This window comes from Aplidium turbinatum, chromosome 15 (genome assembly GCF_918807975.1).
Source record: "Aplidium turbinatum chromosome 15, kaAplTurb1.1, whole genome shotgun sequence".
Lineage (NCBI taxonomy): Eukaryota > Metazoa > Chordata > Ascidiacea > Aplousobranchia > Polyclinidae > Aplidium > Aplidium turbinatum.
This window is the reverse complement of record NC_137486.1, coordinates 8,566,593-8,588,480: the sequence shown is the minus strand read 5'-3', so window position 1 is coordinate 8,588,480 and position 21,888 is coordinate 8,566,593. Positions and strand designations below refer to the sequence as shown.

Sequence of the window (21,888 nt, the reverse complement as noted above, 5' to 3'; positions counted from 1 at the left end):
CAGTATGATAGGTCTGGTAGTTGGTGCATTTCAGATGATCATTTTCCTCACAATTTGAAAATACATTAACTAGTAACTCGATATTCAAGTACTCACTTGATATTCAAGTACGGTAGGCTACCTATGTATTAAACAGTACCGGTATGCATCAAACTTCTTTTTTTTTTAACTAATTTTTATTGGTAACATCTCCTGTAACATATTAACAGGATGGAAGCTGACCTCATATAAGATCTTTTTCTTCCTTCCTCTCTCAGTTCAGTACATATACTGTAATACCAAAAAATAAACCAATGATTGATTGATTTTCATTTTGTACATACCTACTGGTACCGGTAAATTTCCTAGGCTTGCCACAGTAAAGATGGTGATCAAGATTGCTGCAAAATCATCACTGGCTTGAAAGCTAACGATGCATTTAAAAAAATGCAGTTCAAACTATGGCGTAGAGCTAGATGAATGAAACAAGAGTTAAGTTTGGCAAACAAAATTGCCTTGAATTCTAGGAGGCATCCACTTTGACTAAAAATACAATAAAACATTTGCAAAAGGCCTTTATTTCTGGCTAAAATCTGCCTAATAACTTACTTTTGCAGTAGAAAGCTATTTTTCTGCCATTACCTCAAATCAAAGTAGCTTACTTTGACGTCTTTTCACAAACATAGGCTACCTTAGACTGACGTATACTAGGATGCATTGCGTTACGGTACGTCAAAGCCCATCCAAATGTCTGCGACAAACCGCACGTCACCGCAGACAAGACGCACGCAGTCTAAGCGCTCCAATACACTCGCGTGGAATGTATCGAGCGATGCGATTTGTCGCAGTAAAAACGCATGTAGTCTAAACGCAGCTTTAGCCACTAGCCAATTTTTTTATTATCAGTAGCCTACCGGTATCATTTTGTTCATTGGCTTCACATTTTAATATATATATTATATACCGTACCGGTGGTACACCCAAGACGAAACAAACATAGGCAATAATTAATGTGAGACAAACCAGGAGACACAGAAAGCGACTTTGAGTCAGCTGGCACCTGCTACATAATTAAGGTGTTTCAGCAATAAGGTACGGTACAATACCAGTAACATACAAACACTCCAATTACAAAACGATTAGATATGTTGTTTTAGAATGGTGCATCAATGATATTGGCTGTTGCCATAAGCTTTGTTGCAGATTCAGACAAGCTAGTCCTAATTTACTGGCACTTGGTGCATAAAAAACATTTTATCTTATCTTGTTTCCAACTCTGATCACCTCAAACCATAGCTCAAACTCTAATCCAACAAGCTAAAACTTGCTATTGCCTGGGATTCCCCCAATGACGCGCCAAGGTGTGCAAATCAGCGAGTGCACACCCTAGCTGAACTAAAACCATTGCTGTTTTCGCTGCCTTGTGACGTCATTTTTCTTAATTGTTTATTTTAAATAGCACTCGCCAAGGTGTCAGTGCACACCCAGCTTAAAGGTAATGACCGAAAAAAATTAAAGGCAATGACCTCAAACGTTGGAGTATTAAAATTAGAAGGGGACGAGTTTTGCAATTGAAAAGAAAGCAATCAGCATGCAGCAAGATGTTAGAATATCAGAAAAGTAAAAAACATCGACAACTGATGGAAATTTTCTTTTTTTCTGGATTTCTTGGGGTGTGCAGTGCACACCTTGAACACCCTGAATATACGCCACTGACTAGAACTCATTTTTTTATAAGGATTGTTGTTATTCAAAAACGCTAGTCAAGTACCACTGATCTAATCTACCATCAGTTTTTTCAACAGTTTTGAAAAATAAACTCAGCATCAAATTTTCAAACCAATCAGCATGGTCACATACTAGAGTTGCCGCTAAAATTTCAGATGTTTTTATTTTTATGGAGTTTAACTTATATTTCCAGCGGTTCAAAGAAAAAAAATTACCGGTAGATTTATGTTTTATCCGGTTGGCTCAAATTACACGGTTTCTCTCTGCGACTTTGTTGTTCATTTAAACGCATCTACCTTAAATTTTTATTAACGATTTGCCTTGATATTGTTTTGCGTCAGTATTGTCTTTATTGTGGTTCCGCATAAAATATTTGTAAGTTACTTTTACCTGTTTACTAAACACTGTTTTTATATGGGCTACAAGAATGCAATTAATCGTTGGGAAAATTAAAATTTGAATTCGTTAATACAGTACCTGTTGTTGTAATGGTTGTATTATCAGAAAGCGAGGACGTTATCTCCGGACATTGAGGCTATTTTGTATAGTTGGCTATGGGAAAAAACGATTATGCAGCTTCCACAAAATAGCGACACGTTTACTTTGCAATGATGTTCTAGTAACTTCCAACGATTAAAACGTTGCTACAAATATTTCCGTTTACACAGCAACTTTAGAAACATAGCTTTCAACCTCATCGATCCTTTCAAGGAAGTAAGGACAAGTCAAGTTTATTCAAACATGAACTGACATGGAATTGAATCCAAACCTATCAGTTCAAGGCAAACTTCATTTTGAAACATAGCGTTTTTGTGGAAATCTTGTCCAGATTTGATAGGTCTATCAGTAATCATGTTCAAATGAAAACAGCTCGTTTTTCTCAAGGTTACAAGTAGGCTACCGTATTGTTAAAGTCCTAATATGTGCAAAAATTGACCTAAATCAAGTAAAATTTCTTAACATAGTTATTACCCATCATTTTTATATTAAGTTCCTGGACTTTTTACTCCCTCATGATGTCATCTAACGTTGTCTGAACTCACTACTGAACTTCCGATAATGTGGTTTGCTTATTTTAGCTGCGCAAAAACTTAATGTCCAATTTAACATGATTTTGTATGTTGGGTCTGTATTGAAAAGAAATCAACCAGTTCATTAGAAAATTATAAGGTCACTCTTCCGCGTCTAGCAATCATTCGGTTAGCTAGCAGTGCTAACTACAGAGTACAGACATGCTAAATAAGCACGGCCACAAAACCCAGTTACAGTCTGTAATCCTCGTTTATAAACACTTGAAGAAATGAAAGTTTTGTGGAAATATTAGCTTCCTTTATGACTCCACGTCACTTGCAATCAATTTTCCGCTTTCAAGTACAGGTCGAGTGTAGGTTTGCTTGTGGGTAATCTGCTGCTGCTGTTTTCAAAAAGAATCCCATCGTTCCCAAGGAAAATGTAGCAAGGTAGATCCAGAAAAGAGCTCGGTCTAGAATGAGAGCAACGTATCCCCAATCGTCTTGTGACTGCAATTTTAAAAAACATACCAAGTTTCAACTATTGAAAGGTTAAGTCGTGGATTGTACAAGCACAAAAAGCGTTTTATTTCACTTTAGATAGTTCTACAACGGGCACTTCCTGCTTGCCAGCCAAAACTCGGCATGAAAGTAAACATTCAACAGGTTTGAAACTGTGGTTTGAAAGCACTATAGCCTAATATGCCCATTGCCCAGGTTATTTGAGACATGTGGACTTGAATAATTTATATGACAGCTTTGATGAAACATGAAAAAGGTGGTAAACCCTAAAATATTCAAAACGTGCTTGAATAGTTTTTCTTGTAGCCTAGTAGGCTATGGCCATTCGTATAGTCCTATAGGGCCGTTGAGAAGATATTTTTGGGTCGACACCAACAAGATCCTTGGGCCCAAAATCATCCAAAGGATATGTGTAGGCCTACGTTGTGGTTTCTTCATGTTTCTGGGTCCAAAAGTAGCCTACTTCTTGGACCCTCCTGTCAACGCTACTGTTTGTATAAGAGTAGGCCCTATAGGTATGCCTGTAGCTATAATTCAAATAACTTAGAGAAGTAGCTGTATTGTCGTATCATAAAGGGGGTGAAAAGACAGAACTTTGTTATTTCTAGACTCGTTGTAGAACAACCAATGATAAACGCATAACCTGAGACAGCTTATCCGCAATTTTCTTGTGCTTAGCTATGTAGCAGATAGATTCGATGGTGGATTTGATTGGTGCAGGAATAGTTTGTATTGTTGGCATTGAGAATAAACCTCCTGTGTTCACTCTGCTGTTCGTATTCACTTCACTCAGGCCAAACATGCCTTGGACATGCCTTTGTTGAAAGCCCATTCTGGAAGCCTGTAATGCAGAATATTAATATTTCAAAGTACTTTCATCATTTATGATTGGATTGATATGTGTGAAGTAGGTAAGCTATGTAGATAGCTTATTGTAAGCTATTCCTCCCTTTATGAACAATTTGCACATTGACGATTTATGACGTGCAATTTGTTTCTAACATTTTTATCTCACGAAGATGTCCGCGCAACAGCCGTTTAACAGTTGCGTATGGGCAGTCGTAGTCTACGCACAAAAATTTCGTGGGAGTAGCCAAAGGGTTTGAAATCTTATTAGCCTACGTTGTATTGATAAGTCTAACTTAACTAAAGGTAGGCTTATGGTAATTTATTTCTTTACGGTCTATACAAAAGTAGGTAGCCTATTGGTCACAAATGTGGAGCTACTGTGCATGGTGGTTGCAGTGGCGAAGCCTACGCACAACATTTTCTTGAGAACTTCAAAATCTTGCACTGGAGAAGCTTGAACTGTTTATTTGAGCTGACATCGTTATTGGCTTGAAAACTTAGACTGACCAGCTAGGCAACAATTGTTGGAAAAATAAAACTATATTCCGCCCAGTTGGCTCAGTGGTTAAGCGCTCGACTTAAGATCAAGCACACTGGTTCGGCTCTCGGGGTGTGCGCTTGAGCAACGCATTTCAAGACTGCTCTCCATTCAGCGGCACCTAGCTAGTGAATGCGATAATTCACCGTCAACTATCGGAAAATTTCACTCTGCCAATCTCGGTAACCGGCCCTGCGCCAAGAGCTTCTGGAAGTAGGCTGTGCAAAACTATCAGGAATAGGGGAAGGGAAGGTAATTTGATACGGAAGGTAATTTGATACACCCCCCCTACAGAAATGTACAAAAAATATTAGTCAAAAATATTGTCATTAGGTGGAAGATCTGTGAAAATAATGCCTACAAAAATTGCACCATGCAGCTAACTCGTGCTTTTATGGCATAAAATTGTAAAAGTGTGTTTTTTAAGTATTTTCGTAAAAATTTTAACTCATGATTATTTTCGTCTGGAAAATTAAAGAAAAGTTCCTGAAAGATCAAACCAAACTCATTTGACAGTTCATTGATAAGGCTTCAAGGGCATGTCACGTTTTTTCTGCGATGTGCATCCAAGCATACAAAAATCAGAATTTTATAACTTTTTTTGAAAAAGGTAAATTGATACATGTAGAGAAGGTAAATTGATACAGTATATTAAATTCTTTTTGTGACTGTAATAAATGTTGTTATTGATCTAGTTGATTTAAATAAGTTATTCTTTGTTAACATGACCTACTACTTTGGGAAACAACCATTATATGGGCTTTCGTAGGCCTACACGCTATCTGCTTTCAAAAAATGAGAAAAGCGCAAAGCACCCCCCTTGAATAAGAACTCCAGCCAATGATCCTTCCCATGTCCATCCCGCTGCAGAAGCTTTGCCGCACACTAGGTCTCAACAGTCATCCTTGCACCCAAGCAAGCCAACCGCGTTTTAAATTTTCATTTATTGCTTTGTTGTCAAAGGGGATTTCTGTATTAGTTTTACTGTATCAAATTACCTTCCGGGTGTATCAATTTACCTTCCGTGGAAGGTAAGTTGATACATTTGAGTGACGTTTTTGAAATTTTAATTAAAAAAAAGTAACAAAAATAGAAAAGTGAAAATGTTTTTAAAAAGTGTGTAAGGGATCAGACTTTCATTTCAGCTTAAAATCAATAGTTTGTGTCACGTAATTTTCAGTTAACAGGCAAAAATGTTAAAAGTGTATCAAATTACCTTCCCTTCCCCTAACCTATCAAAGGCTTAGTCAATCCGAGGATAAAGATTTAAAACCAACCATATGAAAATAGTTAGACCAATAGCCTATACAATTTGTCAGAAACGTCCTTATTAAGGAACGGAAATGAAAAACGTACATGATGATCAAACAATATTTCACTTGGCGCTTTTCTTGCAGATCTTTCTCTCACAGCTCGACGAGCAGTCACAGAACTTGCTCTTCTCGGAGATGTTTCTATTCAAATGATTTCACATTATTGAAATAAACTACTTTTCTATCGTGCTATTTAAACCTAGAACATCTGGCAACCAGATCTTTTACGTCACTGGTATCTCAGATTAGACGAATGTCAATCTTACCATTCATATAGGGTACCTGTCTAATATATAATTCAAATAATAATTGTTTTATACAGCTCTTATTCATTACATAGATATGTGTTAGTCTCAACGCTTTACAAAACATGTAGAGTCAAAACACCCGTGATTAGGCGCATGCGAAAACATTAGGCTACTAACCTAGCTTATATAGCCTAAGGGAACGTTCAAATATTACGTAACGCTTTTTTTCCGAATTTTTGACCCCCCCCTCCCCCATGTAACGCCAACGTAACGCTTTTTTCAATCCCCCCCTCCCCCATGTAACGCTTTTTCACTACGAATTCAGCACAAAAAACTACCATTCCGTACTCGAAAGCGTTACGTAACGTTTTGCTTGAACCCCCTCCCCCCCGATGTGACGCTAACGTAACGCTTTGCATAAACCCCCCCTCCCCCTCGAAGGCGTTACGTAATATTTGAACGTTCCCTAAACCTCTTCACTCAATGGTAAATAATTAAGTAGAAACAAATATTATTTAGTATTGTTTGTAGGCTATACGGTTTTTGGTATGACCCGACAGGGCATTAAACCCATGTCCATTGACCACCCGTCAAGAGGCGGGAACTCTATCAACTAACACTCATATCAAGCCGATGTATGAATCAGATATTTAGTCTTCCGGACAAAAGTTTTGTCCAAGTATCGTGTCACCATTTATCATCAAAACTGCAAACCGCATGGCCTGTCTCACAGGCTAGCAAGACTTTTGCAAACCTGGATCACTTGAACTCTCTTCAGCAACTGGTCTCTCAACATTGAGGATCGGCGCTAGTGTTTCCATAAAAAGCGAGACAACCCACTTCGGCATTTGGTGAGTCATGTTAGAACGGAAGTGGACGTTGCACACAACTACACTGCGAGACAAAATATTAATCTTGATTAACAATAAGTCACTGACAAGGCCTATGAGAAGGGGGTACGGCGTACCTTTGAGGGCCCAGGCTTGTGATTGCTGGGGGGCCCGAAATAGTGATTTTATAGTCTACGCACAACAATGTTTGGTTAAAACCATCCTAAACGACTAAATTCAAGCATAAAAGTTGTTACTCTTTAGTCCTGTGGGGGGCCGTAATATAACAGAAGGGCCCGGAAAGGTAATTGAGTGCATTGCGCGCAAATTAAGGGCCCAAAGTGGTGATTTAATGCTTGACGTGCAAAAATGTTCTGTTGAAAGCACTCTAAATTAAATCATAAAAGTTGGTTATTCTCCTGTCCAGGGGGGAGGCGTAGTGTAGCAAAAGCAGGGTTATGAGAAACCCGTGATTTTTTGATAAGCCCAACCCGCTAGGTTTCATTTTAAAAGCCCGGGTGTTTTTGGGATTTTTTTTATGCTTTTTAAAAACTATTTGAAATAGGTAGTTTCACGCTTATTTCACTTCAAAATGAATTTCGGAGTTGGAGCAGGAGCCAGAGTCAATACTTTCGGAGCAGGAGTCGAGCCAGAGTAAAAAAAGTGACTTCGTTCACCTCTGCTAGGCATGTGGTAAATGCAAAAGTTAATGAAGAAAGGCTATTGGTCAGATGAGTAATATGATTATGTTTTAACAAGATGTTATGTTTGAGCCTTGGTAGAGAGCTTGGCTTGTACGGTACCAGATGCACATAACTTAACACTCAGTAGGCTAATGTTAATGGATTTAACATTTTTTGTTAAACACACAAAAAAACAAGAAAAAACTACTAAAAAACCCACATAGTGTCCTCATCAAGAGTAATTATATGCTACATCTAAGAGAAATAAATCAATGAATTTGAAAATTTTACATTAAAGCTGTAGCCTACAAGCGACACCTTTCAACAGCACCATCAACAACTGACACACGAATTCAATGCAGGATACACAAATTGGCGAGGAACAGATCACATGATATGCACAACACAAAGCACAAAATAATAGTTTTATTGCAGCCTGATAGACGACTGTTATTGCGCACAGATGTCCAATTCTGCAGTAAAAGGTTGTATGGTGTGCAATACGTCTAAGCAAACATCACGCGCTTTGTCCAAGACAAAGGGGACCCGGAGTGAGAGGAGGGGCCCGGAATGACTCTTCGTACCCTTAGTGAAAATTTCTCTCAGAGGCCTGATTCACTGACCCTTTTAACCGTAATTTTTTACAATAAAATAATCTAGCTACAAGCGATTAAGTTATAATTAGAACAGCATTATGATAGGTCTGATTTGATGTAAGTCTATCTGCAAAGTTAATACCGTAGTCTACACATCTTTAATTTGAAATGTTAGGGATTAAATCATCTTTTTACCTACTCATTACCTGTCAGTTAATTTGACATGAAAATTAGGAGTAGCCTAGGCCTAATCATTCTGATTATTGCTAGCTTTTTTATTCTTGTAGCTACCGCAGCCTATATTTTTAATTGTTAGCCTGCATTGATCTTTTCATATTGTGACAATAAAAATTACATTCAAAGGGCGTTCTCTTTTCAACTGGTGCTCAAGAAACAAAAAATTAAACAACATTGAAATTTGTAAAAACATCTCAACACTACCTGCCTATGACGCTCACAATGACAAGCGCCATACAAAAGAGTAGATAGCCTGCTACTAGAGGAATAGCTAACGAGGTTTCCGGCATCCTTTGAGCGATAAGAAACAGAAAAACAGTTTCACCAAGTAAGATTGAAATAGACAAAGTCATCTTTTCACCTGAGAAATGTTTGCAATGTAATGAGTTTTCCAGAAGTAATACTGAGTAATTAGATAAGCAAATATAGAGCCTATCTGCAGTTAGCTATAATCTAGTCTACTTACAGTAGGTTATAGGGATGTATGAAAAAAATAAAAATAATGATTTTTTGAATCTCCAAACTTACAAGAAATTGATGGAAGATAAAAAACAAAGCAGGATAGCGAGGTTAATAGGATGCAAGGAAGTATCAAGTTCATGATGTAAAATTGTGGTCTTCGTCTGATGATGAAGTAAAATGTGACATCTTGATATAGCGGGTCGGTTGTTGAGTTGTGGATTTTAATGGGTATTTGAACTATGTCCCACTCTCCATTCGGTTGAAAAGCTGTAAGGACACAACAACAAAAAGTATTGCATTTTGCAGAAGACTATTTCTACAAAGGCTAATATAATAAAAGTTTCACAACAAAGGAATGCAGGCAGCCATCTTCAGTTTCTGCTTATTTTTTACTTAAAACTGTTTATTATCAATCGACAAAAAATAGGTAACTTGCTGAATATTATAGGCTAAAATTTATGTAAACTTGTAAAGTACAGTGCTGATCCCTAACAAAATTAACCTACCTAATCTTTTTTTTGACCGACATAATGAAGATACATTTCACTATAGGCTACACTACACAGTACACAGCATTTACCTACTCCAAAATCTGGGGATTCTTTCTAAGGATGCTAGAAGCGAATTCCATTTAGAAGAAATAAAAGAGATTTTACTTTACAAAAGGCAATTCGAAGTGAAGTTCTTCGAAATCGAAAAACCAAAAATTCAAAACGAAGTTTCAAGACATTGTCGTGACACTTTTTCTTATTTATTTTTGTATTATCTGTAGTCTACAAAAGGTTGTAGAATCAATAAATTTAAGCTTGGTAGCCCATAGGCGATAAGTTGACAATTAAACAAAATTTTAGTTTTTTCATTCAAACACAATAACAATGATACAAAAAGTGAATCGAGCGTTTTCGGCTTCCCATAGACCCACTGGCGTATTTTTCTTATTTTTGAACTTTATTTGGTTTGTTTCCCATCACATGATGTAACATCTTGTAATTCTTTTGTCTGGCAGTGTTAAGTTGTGCTTTTCACCACTTTTAGAAATGGGCTATCACTTGCAGTTTGAGTAGGATATTTAATTTTTAATTGATATTTATTGCATGTTTAAATTGCCTGATTTCCTAGTGCTCTATAATAGGCAAAAGTGTTCAATTTGTGTTTGGAATTTATCTTTTTTACTTCTAATTGGAATATATTACAATTTAAAATCTTGTTTTTTTTTTGTAACTTGTAAATCGCTTACCATTGCAATCAATGAACACTGCCGGGCCATAAACCAAGTCAAACTCCATCTCTGAACGATCGTATGTAGCTGACCTGAACACCATAGAGCAGTTTTGCCAATCAAAAGGAAAGAGTGAAACCTATAAAACAAGTCTTGATCAGTTCAACTTATAGCTCTCTTTGTTGTTTAAGGTTATGAACAAATACAACTTAATTGATCACACACTCCCCTGCCTACTCTACTGACTGTACATACTTTTACAGTCATTATTTCTACTGTAGAACCACTCGTAAATTGCTTTGCAACTATCAACTATTGAAACTTGTCATGACATATTTACTTTACTGCGACGTTTTTACTACTTGGTTAGTGGTTCAACATTTTCGCCACCAATTGCCCTTTAACTTTTTATTTTCTAATTTATAGAGAACCATTCGGATAAACCCTAAGACTGATTACTGATATGCAACAAAGTCGCTGCAACTGCATCACCAAAGTATTTAGTAGGGAGCCAGTGGCGTAGCCAGTAATTTTGAAAGGGAGGGGTTTGTCAAAATTTTGAAAAATTACTTTGAATTTGGTGCATTCTGAGAGCATTTTCAACAAAAATGTACGTATGAATATTACTGTAAAATGGTGCTGTCCGGTGGCATAGCAAAAGGATAAGATCATGTTTTCTTTGGCATTTTTCGGAAATAAAGCTAAGTCTCTATGTTTTCTTGTAGCTAATTTCTAGCTGAGATATGTGAATGTTTGGTACGGTATCGGCAAAACTTGCTCTTTTAATGCAATTTCGATTAAAATTAGACAAACTTTGTTTTAGAGATATAAAGAAACTGAAAGCATCATCTCAATATCGTGACGTCACACGCTTGCCAAAGGGGGGGTTGAAACCCCCACCCCCCCCCCCTTGGCTACGCCACTGTAAGTAGCCTATTCTTGCATTGAAATGTGTTGCTTTATCTGTTGTATTGTGTTGCTTTTTGATAAGTGATCTTACACGAATGATTCAAAGAGTAGGCTACCCTATCTTTTTTTTTTTTTTTTATAACTTACATCAATCATGCAAGAGCTTTTGTACAAAGCAGGTGGAAGCCACTCCACAGTTCCGTTGCAGCCAATCAGTGCGTTTGTGTTAAGTGAAACGTCAAAAGAGCCATCTTTGCTGAAAGTTAAATATGTAAGATTTGTCATTTTAGAGAAAAATTGTTGAATATCGATCGTAAATGTTTCATTCGGAAGTCAAACTTCAAAAGCTTCATATTTATATCAGAGCGATATTACTTCATCCTCGGCTAGGATCAATAGCCTACTTGAATATACAAATTATTCTACAAAGTCTCACTTGTTTTCAAGTACTAGTCTTGGGGTCCAAATATACTTGGGAGGCATTCGAACTTTCACAATGTTTTCGTAGTCTTTCGGATCCCACGAAAATCTATCGTCTTCCCAGTTAATTGTTACGTAAACTGATGTTGCCATTTCTTGAGTTTTTTCTTTCTTATGTGACATATAAAACATGCAAATGAAATACAACTGAATTGAAGTAGAATGGAGATGTAGGCTAAGTCAATTTAGGCAAGTGGTTTTGTTAAAAACAAAAATTTAACATCGATAGGTTCTTTCATTCAGCCAACTCTTTTGGGACTCTGCATCTCAAATCCCAACATGTATTATTTAATCCAAACCTGCTAAATGTCCCACTACCTATAAGACATAGGTGCGGGAGGTGGAACGGGGTGCAACTGCACTTACAACCGTTTTAATTTGTCGAAAATTTGGTAAAATTTTGTAACAAATTGGGCAAGAAATTTCAACATGTTTTACAAATTTCATTTGGATTGAGCTACCTTTTTTCTTTCAAGAAGCCAAAAATTTTTGAACTTTTTCAATGGCTTTTTTTCCTATAAGCCTAATAGGCGAGTAAGAAGTGACATTGGACCCGGACATTTTAGATAACAACCATTTTTTGGTTACAGGAGGCTTGTCTGGTAGTCAGACCAACGATTCTAAAATTCGGCAAAAGTCGGACCTAAGGAACTGCTCTAAACCGCATTTTAAATTTTGGTGTCGGCAGGAAAGGGGCACTAACCCCCCTCCCCCGGATTATGATTTTACATATAGGCCTAATTCAATGTTGTACGCGTCAATGAAATAAATTGACGGCGTCAGCATCAGCGCGAATTGCCTAAAAACTTCACGGCGTAAAGTACTGCGTAAGCTCTTAAAGAAATTGACAGCGTCAGCGCTATTTTCTAGCGCTATTTTAGCCAGGGTCTCACAAAACGGAAGTATTTCAACCAAGTTGAGACTAACAATAGCTATAACTAAAGAGCTTGGGACTGTATTGTAAGTAGCTGCTTAACCTATTAGTTATTTCCTTGTAGAAACACAAGCATTTCAAAACGTTTGTCTGACAATCTGCTGCGTTTGGGATGCATAATGTCCTTTCCAAGTGAAAACATGCGTTCCACAGCCGCGCTGGATGGTATTGGTGTGTTGTATTTCAAAAACAAGCCTTGAAAACGTTTACTCTGAAAGGTATTACTGTTCTAAGCGTGCTGTGATGGTTTAGCATATATAAATCTTTTAGCGAGTTCCACTGCACCAACATCGCTCTTTTCAGTGGCACAGAGCTCTTGAAATAAAGTATTTTCAACCACCGCGATGACATTCATTGATTTTTCGCTTTCTCTCGCTCATCCCTTGTTCTCGATACTGCTCACGATATGAGTGACCACAGTTTGACGAACTTCTTCTGCTTGTATTCCAGGTAGCCATTCCAACCAACGCGAAAACCGGTAATTCGAATGTTGCGCTGGCCAGAATACATTGTGAAGCTCTCATTGTGAAACGAAATTTTCTATGAAAACAAAAAATGACGCATAGCGCTTGACGCTTAAAATTGGCAATATAGTTGACGGCGCTATCACTTCCGTCAACTAAAAAATAAACTCACGGCGCTAGCCTTAGCGTCAACAAAAAGTTGACGCCGTCAAATGACGCCGTCAAATTGACGGCGTCAACGTACCACACTGGCCTAATTGGCTTGCAAGAGTACAATTTTCCAAAATCGGATTCGCCTTCCAGACAAATACTTTCCCATCAGGTTTTAAACCAACCCTATTTTATTTTTCTAAATATTTTTCCGCCGTAGGCTCAACAACCACTTACATCAGACGTTAACAGTAGTTTTTTTCACAATTCTCGCACCTCACCACTCAAATGTTACTTTGAGTTGAGAAGTTTTCTTACCTATGTTGCAGCTTACAAGATGAATTTGGCTTCAAAAATTGTGTCTTTGCAACCCCCGCCTCCCCCAAACCATGCATTTTTTTCTGCCGACACCCATGTTTGTGACATATTTGGTCATTTATTATTGTTTAATGTTTTTCACGCAATTAAAATCGCCTACGTTAAATTGTAATTCAATGTAGGCTATATGACACTTCAACAACATTAGCAACTGAAACAAATGATGATACAACGTTGGCAGATGTAGAATCAACGTATAGGCTAATGAAACGATGAACATCAGTAATTTGAGCGATTAATGCTTCAACAGAAAAGGCAGCGTATATTTAATACTGTATATGCGTTCATTTTCATTTACAAATCATTCATTGCAAAAAATATTTTACTTGCAAAAACTACCACAGTAACAATTTGAGGTCCCGTTCTAGAGATACAATTATTTTTATTAAAGTAAATATACTTCTACATTTACAGTTCTTGGGTATCTAACTCTCTAAAAGTGATGAATTTTCACACTGAACTTCACAAGCACAGTGAATACTGCACTTAAAGCCTTTCTTGGAGCAACCACAAGATGTGCATAAACGTTTAGCGCTCCTGCAATTGCACCTAATTTCTTTCAGAAAGGTTTTGGGTGCACAACTGCACATTCATTGTCATTATTGGGACCAGACCAGAAGCTGTTTCCTTGTAGGCCTATCCATAGAAAGTAGGATTCAGCACAGTTTTTAAATGACGCCATGTTGACACTTGATGATGCACACGAAGGCTATGAATGTAGCTTGCTCTACTTGTTGGAGGCATTCTTTCAACTGATATATATATATTGGGGATACAGCGTAATTGTAGCGCAATAAATTCAAAGTATCCATAGAAAACCCTTGCTTGTACAGAATTTGGGCAAATTCTTCTCCAATTCTGGAAATGTCTTCTTTTAAAGCTTCCCTGTTTCCGAAGGCGGCACATTTACGTTGCACTTTGTCCAGACCTTTTAAGATTTTAAAAACTTTTACTTTTCCTATTCCGTAAACGCAGGATGTTGTATCGCAGCTAGAGAACGCGTGGCAAAATAGCAACGATCAGCACATATTTTCTGCGAGAGCAAGCTGCTGCAAGCAAGTTGCTCCGAGAAACGACATCAGTTGATAAAAACCACCAAGTCGTAAGTGAACATTTTTGAAAATACTAAAGTTGTCCTGTTTAATTTTGAATGCTCTGAAGTAGAGGCGTTGGTCAAACGTTAGCGGTGCACAACATAATGCTCATTTTTCTCGCTTGGTCTTGAACGAATATCATTGTACTTGTATTGTAAACAGCTTCATCTGTTGCGGGATTAAGAGGTATCATAGGATTAAATGATACTGACGAAACATGACACTCACCTTTAACTACATTGGCCATGAACCCTTGCTATTGTACTGGCTCAGAATTGAATATATTTGAACACAGCCACAGAGTGTCAAGCAATCCATAGTGCGTAAATAACACAGCAGAGGCATTCAACTGCTTGACTCGTACGTCTTTCCAAGTACCCATCTTCGCTATACGACTTGACTTAACTGCCAAAATTACCTAATTCCAGTAGTTCAGTTGCACTGACGAGTCGTTTTTCAATAACTAGCGGTCGAGTTGCCATTTTGGTGTTTGACAGTTTATAACGCCCATCACATGCGTTGTATCATGACCTGTCAGAGTGTCTTCGTTAAAATCGAAGTGATCTGCTAACCCACTGGCAGAAAGAACCGGGATGACTTGTAGAGTCCATTGCCTCATCCGTATTATCACTATTCGCTTGGCTTACAGCAGCTGATCGTTGAAACACTATTACTTGACCATAACTTGCACAAAGACCAAGGGATGATAGTACATCCAAGAGAATACGCGATCTTGTGACCTGATGTATAAAATGCCAATTGACAATAAAAAAGGGGAAATGTAAAATAGTCTGCTTGTTGACTGCAGAAATACATGGGACACACCGATTTGTAGAAGCTTTTTCTGATTCACTCCGCGATCGAGGCATTATTTCAGACATTCAAGACTTTAAGCGACTCCGGTATTTCGGAAGCAAGATACTCCAGATTAATGTCTTCAGTAACAGGATAAGATGTTTGAGATTTATCAATTTTTTGAATTTCTTCCTTTATAACACTTGCAGCTTGCTGCATTAGTTTTTTAAACTCTTTATCTTCTTCAAAACGTGACTCTTCATAACAATCGTTTAAAAGGTTATCTACATGTTTCTTTAGCGTTACCACGTTAGGTTTACCTTTCACCTCAGTGATGCTCATTGCTCAGTTGCTCATCAAAGTGCTCCAGCAAACGCTGCTTTAGATGTTTGCTACTGTAAGTTTGAACATCGCTAGATAAAAATGTCGACATATGATCGCGTAGCTCTTGCAATGTATATTGCCTACTTACTCGACTAATTTCATTCATCCACAAACAGAGTTTTTTGAATGCTTCTTCTTTCAACGCATCTGAGTTGCGGGAGTTGAGCATGCTTCCACTGCTTTCACCAACCTGATCAGATTTTATAGTACGGTTACTGAGAAATCGCTGAAGACAATCTCTGTGATATGTAGCTTCTACAGCTCGTAGGCTATATCTCCTGCACAAAGTATCCTAGATTTTATTTGAATTGAAATGTCATCTGTTCTCTTTTCACATTCTGCTATTAATGTATCCTGAAGCAAACCTCTCTTTTGTTTTTTGTCAACAATTTCCATATTTCATATCGAGGAAAATTACTTTGGATTCTGTTTGAGTTTTTCAAGACCTATTTCTTCACTGCAAATTAAACAATTGGTTTTCGAGTCGAACGTAGTTCTAGACGGGAAGGGAAGATAAAACGGGGAGAACGGGAAGAATGGGAAGATAAACAGTAAAAGAAACAAAGGTAGACCAAGAATGATTTGGACATCAAACATCACTAAATAGACAAAATTAAGATATCAAATGCAGTAGGCTACGAATAGCTCATGGTCGAGAACAATGGCGCATTGTATCCAACCCTCAATACGAGGAAGGAACATAATGATGATGTTGTTCTTAATCGCGAAGCTGTAGAATGCGGTTTGTGCGCATCTGCTTGGTTTTGAGCGAAAGCTTTCCGATTCGTATAATTTCTGTTGCAAATATTATGGACTGCAATTTCCCGTTGGTCGCCAATATTCTCATTTATTTGATCACGATACTTAACAGACCACTGGGTTAGTGTTGATACTGCTTTTGAACCTAGCGTTTTGCCATCTTTTCCACAGACAACCACTTTCTGACAAACTTCGCAGATTTTACTTACATTGCTTTCCATATTGGCTCAAAAACTCAACGTTTTAAACTACTTGCTTGCACGAGTATTAGAAGTTAGAACTGAAGGATTGGTCATGTACTGTCCCAAAGCTCCGGCCACGTGTCAAAGTGAAATCAAGTTGACAACCTGCTGAGAAAATTGCTCCATTTTAACTAAACTTAACGTTTGACGACGTTGCATCGAAGTAAGAATGGCTACCTATGTAACGACCTATTTCTTCAGATAACCACTTTTGTGTTGCTTTGGCAATGATGTAATCGATTTAGTGACTTGGCTGGTCTGATCTTATAGTTGTTATCCAACTCCTTGCAAGAACATTTGTTCGGGGCATTTTTTGAAATCTTTTCTTTGTAAAAGTTCAAGGTATAAATCATTACCAAATTTTATGTGCCCGTAATTTTCATGTTTGTCAGATACGTTGTAACAAACGAAATTACATTTTCCGAAATCAATCTTAATTAATAAGCATTTTGCAAAATTTTGCAACCACTACTGCACTATCATTGCAGACTAGTTTCTGTTTCATGAGGCACTCAGCAAACAAAATATGTTATTTTGCGTCGATTCAACGTCTGGCGACGTTAAATCAACGCAAAATAGCAAATTCTGCTGAAGGGTAATTTTATACACTATGTTAATCACCCTTGTTTCACTTGAAATTCGCGAATTAGCACGACGGAAAATACTTATGTTTTTCTTCCGCTAGACGGCGCGCCGTTCAATAATTGCTCCCCTCAAAAAGACCTTTCCTTATGTCCGAATTTTTCCGAATTTTAGATTTGGAGTCTCAAACAGGTAACCCATCTTTTTATGAAGAAAAATGGTTGTTATCGAAAATGTCCGGGTCCGGCTATTTTTATGTCAATTCTTACTCGCCTATGATGGTTACATATTTTCTTCTTGGTTAATGTGTAACAGGCTTTCATTTAACAATGGTAGTAAACGTTTCACTTTTTGTTTACAGTGGTTGGTTTCGATGAACGCGACTCTTCCAAACAACGACACATCTATCTTTACCTTTGGTATCAGTATTGCAATCACTAAACAAACGTAAGAACCTAATTAAACAACTTTATCATTTTTCTTTACCACGCTGATAATCTGGGAAAGCGTCATTCCAAAATGAACCCTTGTTTTGTTTCCAATGCTTTTATTAAATGGTCGCATCTGAAATTAAATGCAAATTTGTAAACACCTTTCATTACAAAACGCATTGATCAATGATCAATGATTAATTAATCCCAGATCAATTAACTCATATTTACTGTAACTTACAAATGCTGTGACATGGAGCCAGCATTTAACTTGAATGTGCTAAGTCTGCAGTGGCTTGCAGTCTTAGCGTTAGCAATTATAGTAATTTTGCAATCATACCTCTACATTGTAGTTATTCAACAGTTTGGTAGCAAGGAGAGATTCGTTGGACTGAAAAGAGCAACTTCCATACTTGATGGAAATGAGCACAACAATCAATAGAAGAATGCCTGAACCAAACAACAAGTATGAACATACAAAAAAGTTGAATCAATTTGAAAAGAAACCGATTATCAAACGCGGCTGAGATCAGCAAATCCGCATAATGGAACGTTGAGTGACCTACAACAGATGGAAAGCAAACAAAATTCAACTGCAAGATATCAGACGTCATCACAGTCCACAACATGGGTCATCATGTTTCTAAAACTTTATTCCCTTAATGTTTCTGTCTGAATTTTCTTTAAGGAATCTTTTGTTTGAGTAGCATGGTTATCGAAAAGATGCTGATGGAAAGGAAAACAGTGATGTAGAAGTATATTTGAGGCAACAATTGGTCTTAGCAAGGTCGAAAGAGTCAGGAGAAGTGGTAGTGAAAGAAAAGTTCCATAAAAACTGCACTTTCAACCAAGCCATTGATAAAGCGTTTGTAAACTTACTATTGCGTTTAAAATAATAATAATAATAATTGTGTTTTTATTCGCTCCGATTGCGATAACATACAGTACACTGCGATCACAGATGCGGTACAACAGACGACAGGAACCAGCGAAGTGACATATAGTCTTCGAGTCAGCTGCTTCCTTTATTTTAGCTTGCCATTAAATGTTTTGCCCTGACACAGTCGCGTGCTCTGGAGCGGTATCGAACCCACGTTCTTTCGAACGTCGCGCTAACGTTCTCACCACTCGGCTATGCAGCCGATAAACTCAACAGAGCTTTGTCACACGGCTGCGCTCCACTAGAATATTTGAAACAATCGGTCAACTATGAATAAACTTAAAGTGCCCCTGACAGGCTGGACCCAAGTATAGTAACTTTTCTAAGCATTTTCTAGCGCAGAATTATGCTTAGCGAATTTTTTAATCTTAACCTCGATGCTCGACTGGTTAGGGCAAAATTTAAGCAAAACGACAATTTCGCAGCGCCACCACAGGCGAAACTCCATATTTCACTGCTCTGGGACGACTTTGGTGGTGTTACGTCATCCTGGGTGGGCGTCGTTAGCGACGGATGAAACAAATGCTTTCTAGATGTAATTGGTGGATCACAGTTTGGTCGGAGTTGGTACAAGCGGTTGCTTTTTCGAAGATTTATTGTTTTTTGCAGTTTAATAAAACTGTACTGGATACGTTCCTACAAAACCTAAAATATACTTGAAGTGAAAAATGAAGAAATTGTACGAATCATCATTCATATTTAATTCATCATCATTCATCACTATTCATCAATAAATAAAAGTTCTTTCTCTCTCTCATAATGTGCCTTCAGTTGGCCATTGAAATCCGGTGTAACGGCCATCTGGACTTGAAAATTGTTTCGGATTCGCCAAACAATGCATGACGACAGCACAATCCGATTGTTGCTTCCGAGGGCACCACCTTGTAGTATCCACTCCAATACATGCCTGTAAGCGACTAATTACCGATACTGCCTGCAAGGAAATAAAATCACTTCGTTTAGTGTGCGTTCTTTAGCGTTTAGGGTATTTTTAGCCTAATGTAGCATCCTTACTCTTTTGATAGGTCTCCGTTTTCTCCTTTCGGTTTATTGCTTTTTCTCCAGTTCTTCCTGCTCCTCATAAAAAAAGTCCTCAGAACTGCGGGATGTAAGTGTGCCTCAAAATTGGTCAAATTGGTAACACAGCTAGATGCGTCTGTCTTCAAAAGTTCTTTCGTCTGTGGCACTTCATGGCAACATACACATTCATTGGGCTGGGACATGGACTCGCACTTGTGGCAAACGCACCACCTACAGTTCCCAGCACGCCACTCATTGCTGAGAAGATCCAAATCGGGTTGGTGGTGTTAACAAAATCATCTCCATTGAAGTGAAGAGAACATATACGACTAGTTTTGTATGGTCCATCCCACTTTCGAACACTTGAAGAAGACTGACTATTGTCTTCTCAACACCTTGTTTTGTTTGAAAGCATGAAAAGATAGCACACGTCTTTGTAACTGACTCTGTCACATAAACAGCAATATCCAGGCATGACCTCAACCATAAATTAAGTGTACTGTCTGTGAGATACTGCTGTTACACTGCTGTTACACTGCAAATGGCTATAGCCAGATTAGGACAAATAAAACATTATCCAAACTGTAGCCCTACAAGAGTTTAGAAAAACTGCAATTTCAATTGAATTGAGATGCTGTTTGATAAAAATAAACTCAATCTATTTGATCTAAACCTGATAGTAATAATAAGTTGACTTTTTCATTTCGGTAATTCTCATTTTGCACATGCTTTAGAATTATAGAGCCCCACACATTGACGTTTTGAAGCAGTCGTACCATACCTTACCAACTCACCACAGAGAAAGAATGTATCCTTCCCACCCATGGTGACGTCACAGCGAGGTTGCCGTTTTTATTTTCGCAATTGACTGAGTGCCAGATTCGCCGAAAGTGAACGAAAGTTCGCAAGCGTCTAACTTAGTAGCCTGTTGATATTTTTTACAATTTACTGGTCAGGGAAGTTTGTTAGTGTGATCTCTTTACTCTTTGGTATCTTAGGTAAATTTAGCAAATTTATTTTCCTGTCAGAGGCGCATTAAAATCTTATGATTGAAAACCAAGAACATTTTAAAACGTAACAAAACAAAAACTCGATTTTTGAACTCAGCTTTTAGATATAGATATGAATAAAGCAACGAAAAGTATTCATATAAAGATTGTCTTTTGTGGTGTAATGCATCGCTTTCACAAAAATTTCAATGTGAAGGCTTCTAATAACCGTATTCAATAGAGGATTCAAAATACATTTGATATAAATAAACACTTGTCTAAGTAAATTCTGATAGGAGAAAATTCTGGCTTCATTTTGACCTAAGAATTAACTTGTTCAAAACTTTTTCGGAACCGAAACAAATCGTAGTTGGATGCTGTTTTAAATCTTATAAAGTATTTGAATAATTGACTTTCAGTGGACTTTATTTATAACAAGCAATCGTCTTAGCATGTGGTAAGAACTCATAGCTTACCTTTCATTCTGACTCGACAACGTCTGTTACTTAGCCTATTTGCTTCAAATAAACAAGCTCGCCGCTCGATTTGCTAAATAACTGGTGAAATTTTACAAACAACAAAGTCAAGCTTTTGTGCAAAAGATTTTACCAGTAGATGAGGCATAGAAGTACTGACTTAAGTGGATGTAGGATGTCTGCAGCTGCTTTTCAAACTGTTCCAGCCATTCTAAACGTTTCAACAATGCATTAGTACAAATTACCAAACCTCTTATCAATGTGACAAGACTTCAACACAACTTTCCTTTTCCCAGTAGGATTGAATCATTTGTAACACTGGGAATGAATGTCGTCATTTGTGTTTAATTGGATGAATCTTGTCTGTTTTATTGTGTACGCAGTAGCAATGCAGTTACAGTACTTTTATTTTATTGTTGTAAAAAACATCACCAAAAACTACACTGCAGAAGAGCCAGACAATTTCAAATTGTGTGGGTAAATCTGTCAACGCCTGTTTGATGTGCCTGCTGTATCGTTATAACAAGTTTCAAGACAGCAGGCTGGAGTTCATCTGCACAACACAGTCAAAGTATATAGAGCTTGTCGGTATCTATCCAGAATAAGAAAACAACAAAAACATTCTCTTACAATCTCGTTCTGGTGAA

At 37.6% G+C, this 21,888-nt stretch overlaps 1 protein-coding gene across 1 annotated transcript; it reads right to left on the bottom strand.

The window, feature by feature from the left end:
• Window positions 1–2,829: 2,829 nt before the first annotated feature.
• LOC145783937 (neuronal acetylcholine receptor subunit beta-4-like) lies at window positions 2,830–21,248 on the bottom strand. Its single transcript, XM_082595699.1, has 13 exons — window positions 21,242–21,248; window positions 19,771–19,827; window positions 18,157–18,266; window positions 17,872–17,949; window positions 11,560–11,714; window positions 11,271–11,379; window positions 10,233–10,353; window positions 9,062–9,262; window positions 8,738–8,894; window positions 6,942–7,081; window positions 5,983–6,080; window positions 3,883–4,080; window positions 2,830–3,227 (listed from the first exon to the last, which is right to left on the bottom strand). The coding sequence occupies exons 1-13, from the start codon at window positions 21,246–21,248 to the stop codon at window positions 3,075–3,077; spliced, it is 1,584 nt and encodes a 527-aa protein (XP_082451825.1). The 3' UTR covers window positions 2,830–3,074.
• Between the last annotated feature and the right edge of the window lie 640 nt (window positions 21,249–21,888).